Raw genomic sequence first — 17285 nt, forward strand, 5'->3', positions numbered from 1 at the left:
TTCACAAATGCTTTGCTGCATACCTCGGTTGTAACGAGTGCTTATTTCAGTCAAAGTTGCTCTTCTATCAGCTTGAATCAGTCGGCCCATTCCCTCTGACCTCTAGCATCAACAAGCCATTTTCGCCCACAGGACTGCCACATACTGGATGATTTTCCCTTTTCACACCATTCTTTGTAAACCCTAGAAATGGTTGTGCGTGAAAATCCCAGTAACCGAGCAGATTGTGAAATACTCTGGCACCAACATCCATGACACGCTCAAAATTGCTTAAATCACATTTCTTTTTTTTATGACATTGAGTTTGGAGTTTCATGAGATTGTCTAAATGCATTGAAGCAACTGCCATGTGATTGGTTTATTAGATAATTGCATTAATGAGAAATTGAACAGGTGTTCCTAATAATCCTTTAGGTGAGTGTACATATATTTTGTAATATAGGTCTCGAACAAATAGTGGAATTATTTATGTTAATTTAGATTTATGCATTTGGCTGATGCATTCACGATCAACAATTTTATCATGCATGTACCTCCCCTAAAATCGAACCCCTGATATATGTGTAGCTAATGCATTACACTACCAATTGAGCTACACTAATATAATATTTGGTTGTTTGAACATAAAAATTTAAATATTGGTTGTATACTACATTTCCCAGCATGCATTAGGCTGTGCTTTGAAGGTGTCGATACATCTGAAGGTTATAGCTAGAACACAGCAGAGGGAGCTCAGAGCTGCACACATCATCCGTTCGCACCACCCAAAACACACACACACACACCGAGCATGCATCATAGAGCACACGCGCACTGAGCTTAGTTTCCAGTCCATGCAGTCAGTGATGTCGGCACCCTAATCTCTCTCCCGATTGGTGAATAGCTGCCTGACAAAAACATAGGCTTGACGCCTGGTTCTCAACAGTTGGACGACGCAGCCCTGGCGACAGGGTTACAGCTGTGTCAGAGGGGTTATTTCGGCTTAAGGTGTGCAGAGGAATCTCAGCTTCATTCTGATGCAACGTCTTAGCTTATCACCTCTCCTCGGGGTAAGGGTCGATAGCTGGGACGATCGTGCTGCTGACGGCATGCAACACAGATCTTCTGAGAATACTGGCTTTAACTGTCAGGTAAGATGCGGGAGGGTCTGTGGTCCGGCGATGCGTTAGCCTTCAGGCTCCGCTGTGTCCTTGAGAGGGATGCTGTGTTTGTGTGCCTGTGTAGATTGGCTTGATTGAGGATTATTGTCATATGATGAGACTGAATAGGCTCATCATTTTGAGCAATATTAATGCACATTTTATGTGTTTAAGGTGCACCTTCATCTATTCTTGCCGTTCTCTCTCAACCTTCCTGTTTGTGTCTATTTCGGTCCTTCTCCTCCTTCCCACGTCCTCCGCTTCACATCTTTTCTCGTGTCCTTTTCATCTTCACCCTTGTGTTCTGTGAGGAAAGCGAATAATATCCGGTTGTGGGAGGAGGTTTTGGAGGTAAACATCTGAATGAGCATTAGAACGAGCAGATGTGTATGAGTATTTATGCTGAGGGCTTTAATAGCTTATAAAGAGAAAAAAATAGCCCAGAGATGGAAAACAAGGTCAGAGGAAAAATATAAATGTCATTTCATACGAACCCATGAAAGACACGTATCAATTATGCTGATGATGCATTGACTGTGCCTGTGCATGTTTTTGTGACTGTCACGGTTGTGCACTGTGCTTTCGGTGCTGTGGAAGGATGCTGATGCTGATCCTTTCATTTCCATGGTAACCACAGCCATCTGTAGGGATCAGTCCTGTCGTTCTCAACCAATCGTAGTGCTCAAATTCCATTCTCCCCCTCAGTCTCTTCAACCGCCCCAATAATCCCTCTTACCGCTCAGCGTTGTTACTGCATGATCACACGATTTTAAAGTGCACACACACTCACATGCCGGCAAATCTCTTGGTCAGATGAACAGAGTTGGTAAGGAACGTGACCGATGTCCAGTGTCAATGAGTGTATTGTGGTCTGAATACACGGGGTCTGCTTGTTATAGGGTCTTGGTGCTATGCTAAAGAATGATCTTGAATATGAGTTTATTATTTAATGTATTTTCTGAGAATTCGGCCATATGCAGAAATGGGTCAGGAGGAAGCATGTCCTAGAAACCCGCTAATGGTTTTGTCTCATTTAGATTAAAAGAAAGAGTTTGCGTTTTGATTTTATAGGCCTGTTTACAAAATTAAAAGTTACATTATAAAAACATATTATTTAAAATATTACACGTTTAGTTGTACATTTCTGTAACTTTCATGAAATGGTTACGACAGTAGGCTATTAAAGGTACAATTTGTAAGATATTTGCAGTAAAATATCCACTAGTCCAGTGTTATATATTTTGTCCTGCTGATTAATAACAATATCTCTAATGTTTTCAACTACTTGTAAATTATGAGAAAATTGCCATTATAAACAATGACACGGGGCAGTGCAGTGCAGTTGTGCAGTATGTTAAATAAATGCCATATCAGCAAATTATCCTACCCTACTGTTTTAATAGGATCTGTTTCAGCAAGAAACTGTGCTTGTTGTGTGTGTGTTTATGTTGGTAGGACTCTGAAATGGCTCTTGTTGTGTATTAGTGCTGTGTTTTGAGAGAAAACTGCCTGAAGGACCCTCAAGTCTCTCACTGCAGTTCAGCTGGACCCTTGTCAAAAGCTGCTCTGTCTGACTTTTGGAGCAAGAGTCGCAGCTGTTAGTCCACGACTCAGCTAATCTTCTTCATCTCTGGTAAACCCTTCTGAAGATTTGTTGTGGTGACATCACAGTGTTGTACAAATCCCCACACAGTTTGCTGTAATTTGGTGATTTGACTCTTTGCCTTAAGCCGCAGTGATAACACTACACATCCGAGCGTTAACTGATCCAACAGCAATCTCTCTTCAGCTCTTCATGACAGACCGACTTAATCAAAAAGAGGCAGACAGGCAACAATCATCACATATCATATTTAAATATTTAATGATTTAAATATTTAATGATTATCTAATCAAAATAACAAAAGATGTATTGCAGTGCAACCCTGTATAACGAAATGATGTACCTATAGTCACGTCATTTTGTGACGTTTTTCCACCTTTTTTGCGTGAACATGTCACTTATTTCTGTTTACGTTTCACTGTCACGTATTTGTTACTCAACTGTTTTGTCCTATTTTCAAACCATTGACGCTTCGTTTTAGGGTTAGATTTGGTGTTTGCGTTAGGAAGTCACTTTTTCAACCTTTTTTTTATGATTTATTTTTTATATTTTTGGATTTTTAAACTATTGTCGCCTGGCATTAGGGTTAGAGTTGGGTTTGGGTAAGAATGTCATTTTATGTAAATCTAACCATAAACCGATGCAACAATGGTAAGAAAATAAGACAAAACAGTTGAGTAACAAATACGTGACAGTGAAACGTAAACAGAAATATGTGACATGTTCACGCAAAAAGGCGAAAAAACGTGTCAGTGTCATGAAAAACACTCACAAAATTACGTATGGAATTTTGTGATACTTGGTTGTTCAGTGGTAATGAAAAAGAACTGAAATCAGATTTCGATTATTTGGATATGGAAACACAGTCGATAGCTGCATATAGTTAGCTTTTTCTCGTTATTAACTTAAAATATGGATAAAAGAATGCAAATCGATAGTAATAATCATAAAATTAAACATTTCCCACTAAACACAGGATGTCGGATAGACGTGCAGATCATGTCTATAATGGGTCCATCGGTCCATGACCAAATCTGGACATCTATTCGTTGCATTTCATTAGTGGACCTAGTTTGGACGTCCAACCATGACCCTACTTGGACGTCATATTTACGGGCAACATTTGACGTTTGAACTGGGTAATTTTTTGGACGTCATTTGGATGTCATATTTACGGGCAACATTTGACGTTTGAACCGGGTAATTCTAATGTCTATATTACATGATTAGACCTATAAAAATGTGTTTATTTACAAATATCAGCATTATTGTACCAACATGATTAATACTTACGAATAGTCTATATTATTTATACAGTACTGTTTTTTCTGCTTTTTTTAATCATATACAAATTAATCTAAATGTACAATTAAAAATCTGTAACTAATTGTGTAGTGCGTTATATCAAAAGTATATGACCATACTAACAATTTAACATGAAAATATTCTGTGGCTGAGTGGTTAGCGAGACCTGCTTGTAACCTAGAGATCGATAGTTCAAATCCCACAGCCGGCAGGTGTTTCGGTGTTGCGATGGGTGAAGTGCAGAGACAATCTTCGCTTTTTTCATGTCTCTTTTCCTTACACGGATGTCCTACGGATGTAAACATTTAGACGTGCAGAAGACGTCGAAAAAAAGACGTCGCCTGGCGTCACAAAACAACCCCTTTTATGGACCGGATTCGGACGTCCAAAAATTACATGAAACAAGACGTCATTCCGATGTCACTTTGCGCAGTGGGTTGTGTTAGATTTATCTGCTTGCATTTTTGTGTAACTATTTAAGGGTTTTACTAATATTAGCTTCCTGTCAGCCTTGACGACAAAGTTAGGTTTCTTGCTGTTCTTTCTCTGCTAATGCAGCATCTATTCATCAAATTAATTACTTTATAATGATATGAAACAACAGACGCACTCGGAAAAATATCGACATGAATTTTTGGCCAATAGCCGGTTGTTCCACCAATGAACTATCGGCAAAACTGATTATGCATGTGGTTTCTTTTCCGTGATCTTCAACTAATACTGCATCAAATGGGATTACTGTATATGCTCCTACTTACTCATAAAATATAGTATTTCGTCTCACCTTTGCTTTCTGTAAGCTGTATTATATACTGTAAATGTATCTGATCACAATATGAATTACACTTATGCATTTGACAGACAATTTTATGCAAAGCCACTTCTGTATGTGTGCACTCTGTGGATCAAACCCATGAACTTTGCGTTACTAACATACCAGCTTAGCTACATGAACACGTGATATGATTATATTGCAAATATAATATTTTAATCATACTTTTATTTTTCATCTGCATTGCACTTTGCGAAATGATATTCTAAGCTTGTTTGGTTATTAATTAAACTGATATTTAACAGGATACAGGGACGCTTAGATTTTTCTCTCCACCCCAGCAGTGGAAGTGGTTGACTGATCTCTCCTTAGATTCAAACACGAGGTATTTGAGAATGCAACCAGGCATAAAAGATTGAGGATGGGCAGACATGGTTGTGTGTAAATTCAGACTGTAAGTTTTGCTGGACTGGACAAAAGCTCTTTTCAGTGCAGGAACTCATGCTATTCAGTCTAATGTTTAATGAGATCCATTGGCATTCAGGAATGTAGTGTGAATATACATCTTCAAATTTAATGGCTTCTGTGTGGAGAACACTGACAGTCCTGGAAGGTCCTGTAAGATATTCAATCTGCAGGAGATAATGACTTCACAAAGCCACCGGAATGAAATATATGAAAGTTTAATGTCCTCACAGACAGCGTTTCTCTTCTACTTATGTTGATTTGTGCAGTTCAGTGTTGTTTGAATGAAGAGGCAAATAGGATTAGTATTTTCCTCTGAATGAATCTGGGCAAGTGTGTGTGCATACATCTCAGCATCCAAGTGTCCGGTCTCCATCTTTTTCCGTCACTTCTTCTTTGAACAATAAACCTTTTGTCATGGTTAAATGAGGCACGGAGAGAGCATAGGACAGGGAGAGGGTGAAAATGAAATGATGAAGTGACTGCTGGAGGGAAACACGGCAGCAGCTGGTCTTCAGCTTTTGGAAGATGCTGGTTAGGCAATGATCAGCCCTTAGGTTTTAAACTTTACAATCAAAATAACCCATCTGTCTTAAATGTAGCTCATCTTTCCCTAAAGCTTCAACTCCTACATGCAAACACAGCTTTGTAGACTATGCTTATTGTTGGCTCCTTAGACAAAATCTCTCATTTGAAAGTCCCTTTGGATAAAAGCATCTGCCAAATGAATAAATATAAGTTTCCTTTAATTCTAGAGGGCTTTGTTGTACATTAGTTGCTGACTCATATGGGCTTTTTATTGGCTGTTGCTGATATTTAGAGAGCATGGTTGCCGATGGTCAATACAGTTATTTGTAATATAATTCATTCATTTGTGAAAACAGAAAGTGTGCACTCTGAATATCACGCTTCATTTTCATTTAATTGGACAATTGAAATGGTTATCAACAGGGTCCAAATACAAGCCAGCTGCAAATTGTGAATGTAAAATGGTTTAAATGGAAATGTTAAAACAACAACAGTGTCCAAAATGAATATCAGTCAATTGATAGTCCATTACAAACACATCAGGCCTAATGAAACGCAATGGCTTTTGACAATGCAACAAAGGTACTCATAAAAAAGAAATGGTGGTAAAGGTTTAACAGAAAGCTCTGGTTATTTCCAGTTATAATGAGAGACTCTAAAGGTCACTGGTGTAATAATCTCTTTTTCATGAATTCATCTTAATATGTGTGTCTTTATTCTGAAAGCCTTTTATCAGTAGACAATATGAGTGGTTGAACAATAACAAATTAAAGATGAAACAGCATTTGCAACCCATTTTAGTTTCGTAATCTGATGTATTTCCAAGTTAAACAGGATGTTAAAGAATACAGGGTGGGATTCATCCGCATTTGATCGAATCGTGAAAGGTGGGCGTTACAGTATGTACTGTAGCAGAATGCAATTGTGTGGTGCGAGGGGCATGGCTAAAAAGTTAAATATTCATCAGCCTGAAAGGAAAAGTTCAGACGCAAAGCATGTAAACGTGACCAACATCTTGGTTTTATCAGTGTTCATTTTAACAGTTGAGTTTGAATTTGGTCTTTCGACTAAAATGCTATTTAGTTTTTCATATTTTAGTCATCTGAATTGTTTTTTAGATTAAGCCATGCCATGAGATTTACATTACAGATTTAGTTGACTAAAATTGAATGGGTTTAAATGTAATTTAGTGTCATTGTGTACTTGAATGTACCATGCTGACAAATACATATTATATATCCTAAAAAACCTGGTAATAACCTTAATATTTCAGAAAAGTCCAGTAAATCAAGTCCAGTAGTTTGTATTCTGGTTGATTGGGACACCTCTAACATTCATCTCAATGCCTGAATTTACCCTACATTGGTTTAACACACAGACAGGGGACACTGGACTATGAATGACACTATCAGTTTATTCAAATCATTAAAGCTCTCGTTCTGACTTAATTGACTCGTTCAGTGAAGGGTTTGTTTGTTCAGTACATTCAAGCAATGATCCTTCAAGGCTCGCACTCACACTTGAATGCTATCGGTTCATGCATTATTGGGCTCATGGCCAATGAGGGAGAGAATTCAGTGAACAAGAAATATGAGGTAATGCATATTAAAAATGTGACGTTGTTCACAAGACATGTACAGTAGAACGTAACACTGCTATCTCACATTAAGTGCACTACATTTTTTCAGTCATGCATCCCTCTTTATACTACATAGCTTACTTAATTCAATGTGAGGATAGTGAAATTGTACTTATTATCTTTATGTCAATCAATCTTATAATGTACCATACTATTCAGGCAATCACTACAGGACATTGCTGGTTTATTTTGACTTATTATCAAGCTCAGGTTAGCTGATAAATTAGCATCAGCATATATAAAACATTTGTGCTTGCCTTTAAAATGACTCTCCTGGAATCATTGTTTTGATTGTGACACATAACATGTTTGTTGTGATTGTCACAAGTTTAATAAAGGGTCCCTTGACAAAATCAAATGTGATATGCATCTATATGTCTGCTCTTCACCTCTTCCCTGTTACAGTTTACGCGGCAAGCTAATGTCCCTCCGAGAAGATCATTACGTTACGCAGTACTTTGATTTCATACGATCGCCCTGCATAGCGCTGCATGAAGTCCCTCAGTTGTGTGTGTGCGCGTCAAACCTCCCAAACCACACAGTGATTATGTCATTCACTCACTGACACTTTTGTCTCGTTAGGGCCCGAGCACACCGGGGTGCGAGGACCCTATTGTTTTTGTTCGGTTTATTATTATTATTATTATTATTATTTATTCTTCTTCTTCTCCAAAGTGAATCGCATTTTTGAGGGGCGAAACATGCTCGAAAACTCATGAAATTTTGCACAAATGTCAGAAGTGGTGAAAATTTACATGTGGTATAGGCGCCAGATGTGGGCGTGTAGAAATGGCTCGATAGCGCCACCTGCAAAATTTCAAGAGAACAGCCCCCCCGCTACGAAAAACTTACAGATACAAAATTTGGTAGGATCATCTATCACCCCAAGACCTACAAAAAAGTCTCTTGGAGCGAAGCTCTAAACACAACAGGAAGTCCGCCATTTTTAATTTTTGCCTTGATTTTTGTGCAAATTTGGTCATACTTTAACGAACTCCTCCTACAGATTTAATCCGATCATCGTCATATTTGGTCAATCTCATCTAAAGGCCTTTGCGATGTTAAATTGCGGAGATCTTGACTTTTTCGTCAGAGGGTGTGTCCGTGGCGGCCTGACAAATTTCTGCATTTTCGCCATGAAACAGGAAGTGGCTCTAACTCAGGCATACAATGTCCAATCTGCCCCACGCTTCACACGTTTGATAAGAGTCTTGGCCTGAACACATTTTAATATTCAGCTTCAGTCATAGCGCCACCTAGAGGTAGGAGGAAATACCATGTTTTACGCTGTGATTTACTGCTCTTAGAGATTTAATCAAATCATCATCATATTTGGTCTGACTGATGTTAAGCCTGTTGCGGTGATAAATTGCAAAGATCTTGACTTTTCGTTTAGGGGCGTGTCCGTGGCAGCCTGGCAAAGTGTGATGTTTCACCACGAAACAGGAAGCTGTTGTAATTCAGAAATACATAGTCCGATCTGCCCCCAACTTCACACGTTTCATAAGGGTCCCGGCCTGAACACATCAACATGGCATAATTCAGTATCAGTCATAGCGCCACCTAGAGGCAGCAGGAAATACCACCTTTTATGCTGTGACTTACTGCTCTTAGAGATTTAACCTTATTAACATCATATTTCATCAGTCTAATCTCAAGACCTTGTGTGATGATAAATAGCAACGACCTTGACTTTTCGTTAAAGGGCGTGTCCGTTGCGGCCTCGCAAAATATCGCTAAATGAATCCCATTTTTGACAGCCTAAACGAACTCAAAAAGTCATGAAACGTTGCACACGTGTCAAAAGTGGCGAATATTTTCATGTGATATAGGCTTCAGAACTTGGGGTGTTAAAATGGCTCTATAGTGCCACCTACAAAAATTCAATAGAGCAGCCCCCCCGCTACGTTAATCGCACAGATACGAAATGCGTTAGGATCATGTATCACCCCAAGACCTACAAAAAAGTCTCTTGGAGCAAAGCTCTAAACCCCACAGGAAGTCAGCCATTTTGAATTTTCTCTGTAATTTGAGTGCAAATTTTGCCATTTCTGGCCTTCGTATTTTAACAAACTCCTATAAATTGAATCAGATAATCATCATATTTGGTGAGTGTCATCTAAAGGTCTTTGCAATGCTAAATTGCGTAGATCTTGACATGTCATTGGAGGGTGTGGCTGTGGCGGCCTGTCAAATTTCTGTGTTTGGCAATGAAACAGGAAGTTGTTCTAAGTCAGGCTTTAAATGTCCAATCTGACCCACGCTTCACATGTTTGAGGCTGTTTACACTTGGCATTAACATGTGTTTTCGTCGATCGGATCACAAGTGGACGACGTTAATGCCAGGTGTAAACGGTGTTCAAAACGTTTTGAGCTCGTCCACTTTCAACCACTTTCAACCACATCCAGAGGTGGTCGAAACCACTTTCGATCGGATCGCTTTGGAGTTGCGGAACGCACATGTGGTTGAATGCGTTCGAACAGCCACACGCGACCGCCTTCTCTCCGCCCATTTATCTAAACTGAGGTATTAAACACATATTTTACGTCTTTTTTTTGACAGGCTAAACAAGCCCAAAAAGTCATAAAACGTTGCACACACGTCAGAAGTGGCGAAAATTTACATGTGGCATAGGCGCCAGAAGTGGGCGTGTAGAAATGGCTCGATAGCGCCACCTGCAAATTTTCAAAAGAACAGCCCCCCCACTACGAAAAACATACAGATATGAAATTTGGTAGGATCATCTATCACCCAAGACTTACAAAAAAGTCTCTTGAAGCTAAGCTCTAAACCCCACAGGAAGTCGGCCATTTTGAAATTTGGTCATTTCCAGGCTTCATACTTTAACGAACTCCTCCTACAGATTTATTCCAATCATCGTAATATTTGGTCAATGTCATCTAAAGGCCTTTGCGATGTTAAATTGCGGAGATCTTGACTTTTCGTTAGAGGGTGTGTCCGTGGCAGCCTGACAAATTTCGGCATTTTCGCCATGGTAACTCAGGTATACAATGTCCAATGCTTCACAAGTTTGATAAGGGTCTTGGCCTGAACACATTTCAATGCCAATATTCAGCTTTAATCATAGCGCCACCTAGAGGTTGCAGGAAATTACATGTTTTACGCTGTGATTTACTGCTCTTAGATATTTAATCAAATCATCATCATTTTTGGTAATACTGATCTTAAGGACTTTAATATGATATATTCAGAAGATCTTGACTTTTCGTTGAAGGGCGTGTCCGTGGCGGCCTGGCAAAGTGTGATGTTTCGCCATGAAACAGAAAGCTGTTGTAATTCAGACATACATTGTTCGATCTGCTCCAGACTTCACACGTGTGTTAAGGGTCCTGGCCTGAACACGTCAATATAATAATAATCATGTACAGTCATAGCGCCACCTGCTGCACATTTTCCTTTGAATATCTACCTATATTTACCCACTTTAATTCATATCCCCCTGGTTCACTGCTTTACTAATGCCATAGGGTAGCGGTGCACATGCGTGCGAGGGCCCTTCCATCGCTGCTTGCAGCTTTAATTTTAATTTGTTCCCGAAAATGTCAATTAATATTGGTCATAGATGTAATCATCATGGATTTGTTAATATTTAATTATCATCTTGTTTTCGTCAGTGAAAACACATCGTTAACCAAAACTATGACGAAAATTAACACGTCAAATGAAATTAACACTGTTTTTTATATGAAGAAACACGTTTAAAACACCACGTATATGCATTGTAAAGTTAATGTGATACTCCAGCCAAATATCAAAATTACCCCATGATTTACTCACCCTCAAGCAATCTGAGATAAATATGTCCATCATCTTTCAAATGAGATTCGGCCCTTAACTCTTTCCCCGCCATTGACGAGATATCTCGTCAATTAAGAGAAAACGCTTCCCCGCCAATGACGAGATTTTCCGTCTTTCCGCAATACCGCTATTATCGCAACTTTTTAAACCCGGAAGTATTGCCCTGTGGCAAGCTGCTGCATGTTCGTGTCTGTTTTAAAGATCGCTCTGAATGGGATCTCTATGAAAAGTCCGTCATAAACATGGAATTATCTCAGCTTTTTGCTCAAAATGTGGTGTTTTTGCAGAAACCCACCCATATTCAAAAGCTGATTACAAAAGAACTACTGAAGGTAGGATGAAACGGTTTTTTTTGTTTGAAAGCAGAGGGTCTGTTCTTTCATTTGTTATATTGTATGTTTATATATCTGAAGAAGAACATTTTCTGGAAGGCATTAAACTTTGGTGAAAATCATGAAAAACGCTGGCGCTGGCTGGCAACTTTTTTAAAAAATGCTGGCGGTGAAAGAGTTAAAGACTTTTTAAGATGTAAAATAAATATTTGGTGTCCCCAGAGTACGTATATGTGAAGTTCTAGCTCAAAATATATAGATAATTTATTATAACATGTATTAACAAAATTGTCACTTCAGAGGTGTGAGCAAAAATGTGCCGTTTTTGGGTGTGTCCTTTAAAATGCAAATGAGCTGATCTCTGCTCTAAATGGCAGTGCTGTGGTTGGTTAGTGCAGATTAAGGGGTGGTATTATACCCTTCTGACATCACAAGGGGAGCCTAATTATAATGACCAATTTTTTCACATGCTTGCAGAGAATGGTTTCCCAAAACTAAGTTACTGGGTTGATCTTTTTTACATTTTCTAAGTTGATAGAAGCACTGGGGACCCAATTATAGCTCCCCTTTTAATGTCCTTGCTTTTTCAAGCTTATGGGAGAAAACATGGATCAGGGAACAACCTCTGTCTTAAAAGCCCAACAAAGGGCATCCGTCCTTAACAGAAGCAATCCACACAGCACCAAGGGGTTAAAGGAATAGTCTACTCATTTTCAATATTAAAATATGTTATTACCTTAACTAAGAATTGTTGATACATCCCTCTATCATCTGTGTGCGTGCACGTACCGCTTTTCTAAGCGGATTTAAAAGAGGAACTATATTTTATGGCGTAATAGCACTTTTGGGAGTACTTCGACTCGCCTGAAAAGTCCGCTCCCCTTCTCACTCTCATAATGGTAGAGGGAGGGTGTCGAAGTACTCCCAAAAGTGCTATTACGCCATAAAATATAGTTCCTCTTTTAAATCCGCTTAGAAAAGCGCTACGTTTTATTTTGTCCCACCAAACTTGCTCGTATAACTACTCGTTTTAAATAGGAAAAACGTTGATGTATTTGGTCACTTCTAACTTTATCTCTAATTGGTACCATTGAATGAATGGGGCTCAGCTAAATGCTATCAAAGCGTCGCAGCGCGCTCCAGCGCTTACGTGCACGCACACAGATGATAGAGGGATGTATCAACAATTCTTAGTTAAGGTAATAACATATTTTAATATTGAAAATGAGTAGACTATTCCTTTAATAAAGTTTTTTTGGCTGAAGTATCCCTTTAATTTTATGTTGGGAATATTATGTTCATGCTGTGGATGGGCAGATAGAGTCTGTTTCATTTCAGGCATTTATTATATTAATTTGAATTACTTTAATAATGTATGTATGCAGTGGTATAGTGCAGGTTATACGCAGGTATACGGAGTATACCCACCTCTTTATTTGAAGGCATGGGGTATACCCACTTCTACTAGGGGCATAAATTAAGAGTATACCCACTTCTCAAGACACCACTGCACCACTGTATGTATGTGCTTTTGGAGGCTCAACATTTTGAGTCCCATATGAGGTGACGTGATGGCATTTTAATATAAAATGTTTCATTTGTGCTCAACTCAAGAAAGGGATGTGATGGTAAATTTTAATATTTGGGTAAATTATTTCTCTAAATGCAAAATGAGGTCAGGATGGAAGTTGAATATTTAAAATATGTTCTGAATAGTTAAAACTGCTGTGGGATTAATGGCGTTATATTGAATTTTCATAGGTTCTCAATCATTTGCATTTCTTCATGTATTTTTATTGGCTTAAATATTGCAAGATGCAACATAACACACACGCACGCGCGCGCACACACACACACACACACACACACACAATATATACCACAATAATAATTTTTTTTTAGATTATTTGCAGTTTTGCAGCATATTTTTAAAATATGTGATAGCTGTTATTAATTTAATTAATAAATCTGCTTATTATGCTTATCAACAATGAATCTCCATGATGCTCCACTCTACATAATAGGGTGTCATATAAGGGTGACCTCATTTCTTCCCCATCCCTGTGAATGCGTGCGCCTGCATGTAAATTTGCATCCACATGTGCGAATCTGCTCAATTATTATTCAATCCGAGTAGCGGGGGTCACGTGACGCTGTATGTTGTCTTCTACTGAGAGCCACCAGAGGAGAAAAGGACAGACAAAATGGAAAGAACATGAAATAGAAAGGAGAGGAGAGCGATAATGCAGAAAGGAAGTGTGAAAGATTGGTGATGACAGATTGACACGAGAGGGGCTCTCTGATATAATGTCACATCTCAGTTGCAGACAGGAAGCGGATTATTAATATAAAGAGAATCGGACCTGCGGGATACTCTTCATTAGTGAGAGCGTGCATGTATGTGTGTGCTTGCATATGTTTACACAGGTGTTATCTTGATCAAACACTGTCTATAGGTGCTAACAATACCCTCCCCCCTTCTGTGTTGTATATGACGTGGTTGCTAGACGTGTTAAGTTGTTATCTGTGTCATATCTGTGTCTATGTGTGTCCTTCATCTCTCCTCCAAGAACAAGATGGAGAGATTAGGGCTCATTTTGATGACATCACAGTCAGAGAGACCTCTCAGGAGTCTGCTGGGCTGTGTTGCCATGGCAATCTATATAGTTCACCATGGATTCCCATTTACGGCTTTTGTGCAGGCACGACTGCTTTGCCACCACCTCCGACTGCAGACAGACGTATCATTGTGACTCATGCAGCAGTGATGCTCAGAGATCTGTGCTATATTAGTGGGTTGTTTGAAAGTAATTGACTCAATAATTAAATTTGTGTTGTCTTTTACTCACATTCATGTTGTTTAAAACCTGTATCCTTTTTCAGTTTCTATTTAAAAAAAAAATGCATCCCTCACTGAGCAAAAAAGGCATATTTGTCAGAATCCTGCCAGATCCTTGTTGGTATTTAGATCTAGTTTAGCATGGCAGGGTTCTGACAGTACATATGTTCTATGTGGGAAATGTGTGGTTTTAGTATTGAATTATTCTGACCACGCATTTCCCGGGTTTCGTCACTTTTTCCCTGATCCCTTACTTGTAATGATTTCCAGGTGTATGTAATTTACTTTGTCCCTATTTATTGTCCTTGTGTTGGCTGTTCTGTGCACGTTCGTCTTGTCACATCTTGTTGGTCTGCCTGTGAGTATTTAGTTGTGAAGTCTTAGTCGGTGCCTGTGTTATGTTTTTGAAAAGTTTATTGTTTGATTTGTTAAGTTTAGTGTTAGTTTAGCGTTGTGTCTTCCCTTGTCTTGTTTTGCCCCCTCGTGGGTTTTGTTTTTCTGTTTTACCCTGTTTTGTCTAATAAATCCTTCGTTGTTTATGTCTGCATCTGGGTTCGTCTCTGAGTGTTTATAAATCCTGACAATAATGTATTTTTTGTAAGCTTTTCATCAATGATCACAATAATCTTTAGTCATATGACAAGAGCCAAGGATGAGCCAGACTGATCTCACGGAAAGTCGTGTTATAGTCACGCAAAATTTTATCAATTTATTCGTGTTCATGGCAAGAAATTCAGCTTTATTACATGCCTTGAGCACGAATGTCTTTTTCGTGACAAATTTCTATAAATAGTTTTTCGTGTACGTTGCACGACTTTCTTTTCATGTCATTTTATGTATTCTCATTATTTTTTCCTATTTTCTTACCATTGTCACTTGGGTTTGGGGTTAGAATCACTTTCTGTTACATTTTTAGACATCCCAACCCCAGGCGAGAATAGTTTTAAAAGCGGAAGAAAAACATGTAGAAACCAATACATAAAGTACATCCTAACCAAAACCCCAAATCTTACCCCAACCCCAAGCAACAATGATTTAAAAATAGAAAACGAGAAAACAATACATAAAATGACACGAAAAAGAAAGTCATGCCACAGACACGAGAAACTATTTATAGAAATTTGTGCGAGTGTCATGAAAAAGACATTTGTGCTCAAGGCACGTAAAAAGCTGAATTTCATGCCATGGACGTGAATGAATTGATAAAATTTTGTGTGAATATAACACGACTTTCCGTGAGATCACGTTGGGATTAGTGCTGTGTTCAAAATATCGATACGACGATACATCGTCATGGACGCCTGCCGATGCACGCATCGATACAGCACCTTCCGTATCGATTCGGATGCACTTTTGAAAGTAACGTGACGAATCGTTGTTGATCCGTGATCCATATGGAAAGGACGCATGTGTCCCGTGGAGTACGTAGAGTTAAAGGTAGCGGAGTATACTTTCACTTTGCGCGTATGTCTCGCTGGCGTACGCGTCTGCATAGCGAGCCGCGTACTCTCTCGCTCTCTCTCGCTCTCTCTCTGTCTCTCTCTCTCCGTGCGCGGGTATTTAAAATCAATGAGTTCAGTATGAAAACGCTGATGTCTTAGCCTATACTACTGCAAAGGGCTTTATTAGACACTCTCTTATAAAACAGTACTAATGCATTAGAGAAGAAATACGACACAGATTTGCATGTGAAAACTGTACGTCTAGAGAAGAGATACAGAACTACTTCAAACTATAGCTGTCACATTAATAATCTGATTTCTACTAAATAGTATTAAGTCTGACTGCATGTTTATAGATATATTCATATATATAGAATAATGAGAGACAAATATAATGCCTAGAGTAAGGCACTATCTTTGTAAAACTGCTTTTAAAAAAACATAAGTACTAACTCTGGGATTTTAAGCATTTCTATGTTACCCCAAAAGCTAATAAATGAATGGCAAAAACACAACTGTTACAACACTGCTTATTCAATGTACAATAAACAGATAATAATAATAATAATGTTACTAAATTCTGAGCAAAAAATGTAATCCAAAATAGTCTTGTATCGTGATGCGCATCGTATCGGGACCATTGTATCGGGATACGTATCGTATCGGGAAATTGCTGGCGATACACAGCCCTAGTTGGGATGAGTATTTAAGTATTTTTATTTACATGTAGCAGATGCTTTGATCCAAAATGATTCAACATAGGGAGGCAATATAAGATTTTCATTTTTGGGTGCACTATTCCCTGCAAGCAGTTTTGCGTTTAAAAGACGACTAATAGATGTCCAAACACACGTCTAGGCTAAACAAGGCAAAATTTGGTGAAAATTTGATAGAGGTCTAACCATAGCCCAAAAATAAATAAAACCAAACACCTTTTAATCACTGTTGACCTTGCTTGCATGATGGAATATCATGTATCTCACAAGTTATTTGGGCAATAACGACATATAACCAAATTTAAGTTTGTTTTTTTTGGCTAGACGTGGATTAGTCATGGTTGTATCTGTAGTTTACCTAAATGGCGAAATGATGGCTATCGTTTGCAGGGTTCCTTCAATGGGAATTGACCTATGGTGGTGATCATGTAAAAGTAGTTGGATCTCACTTCAGCATATATTTGTCTAGAAGAAAAACTGATAAGTTTTTGATGGATGTGACTGTGACATTCATTTTTATGATCCATCACAATTTCTACCCCCCATTTCTGCTTTTACAGTTGAGCTTGCAAAGCTCTTGCATATGCTGACCTTTCCCATGATCCTTTGGGTTGACTCACGTGGATGCTCATGTGCATATGTGTGGGATGTTCCAGCACACTGTGTTAATCTCCCATCATGTGGT

The 17285-nt window shown here is 38.7% G+C and overlaps 1 protein-coding gene across 5 annotated transcripts in view; it reads left to right on the forward strand.

The window, feature by feature from the left end:
- The window catches only part of slc4a10a (solute carrier family 4 member 10a), a 51911-nt gene that overhangs the window by 9135 nt on the left and 25491 nt on the right, over window positions 1-17285 (forward strand). For 2 of the 5 annotated variants that reach the window (XM_055183896.2, XM_055183897.2), the window contains exon 1: window positions 750-1130. The exons of 1 other annotated variant lie outside the window; for it this stretch is intronic. In XM_055183896.2, the coding sequence (XP_055039871.2) occupies window positions 1017-1130 (114 nt within the window). In that variant the 5' untranslated portion in view covers window positions 750-1016. Of the gene's footprint in view, window positions 1-745; window positions 1131-17285 lie in introns of those variants that run through there. 2 more of the 5 variants (XM_055183898.2, XM_055183894.2) reach the window with 2 other exon arrangements.

Source organism: Misgurnus anguillicaudatus, chromosome 14, assembly GCF_027580225.2.
Source record: "Misgurnus anguillicaudatus chromosome 14, ASM2758022v2, whole genome shotgun sequence".
Taxonomy (NCBI): domain Eukaryota; kingdom Metazoa; phylum Chordata; class Actinopteri; order Cypriniformes; family Cobitidae; genus Misgurnus; species Misgurnus anguillicaudatus.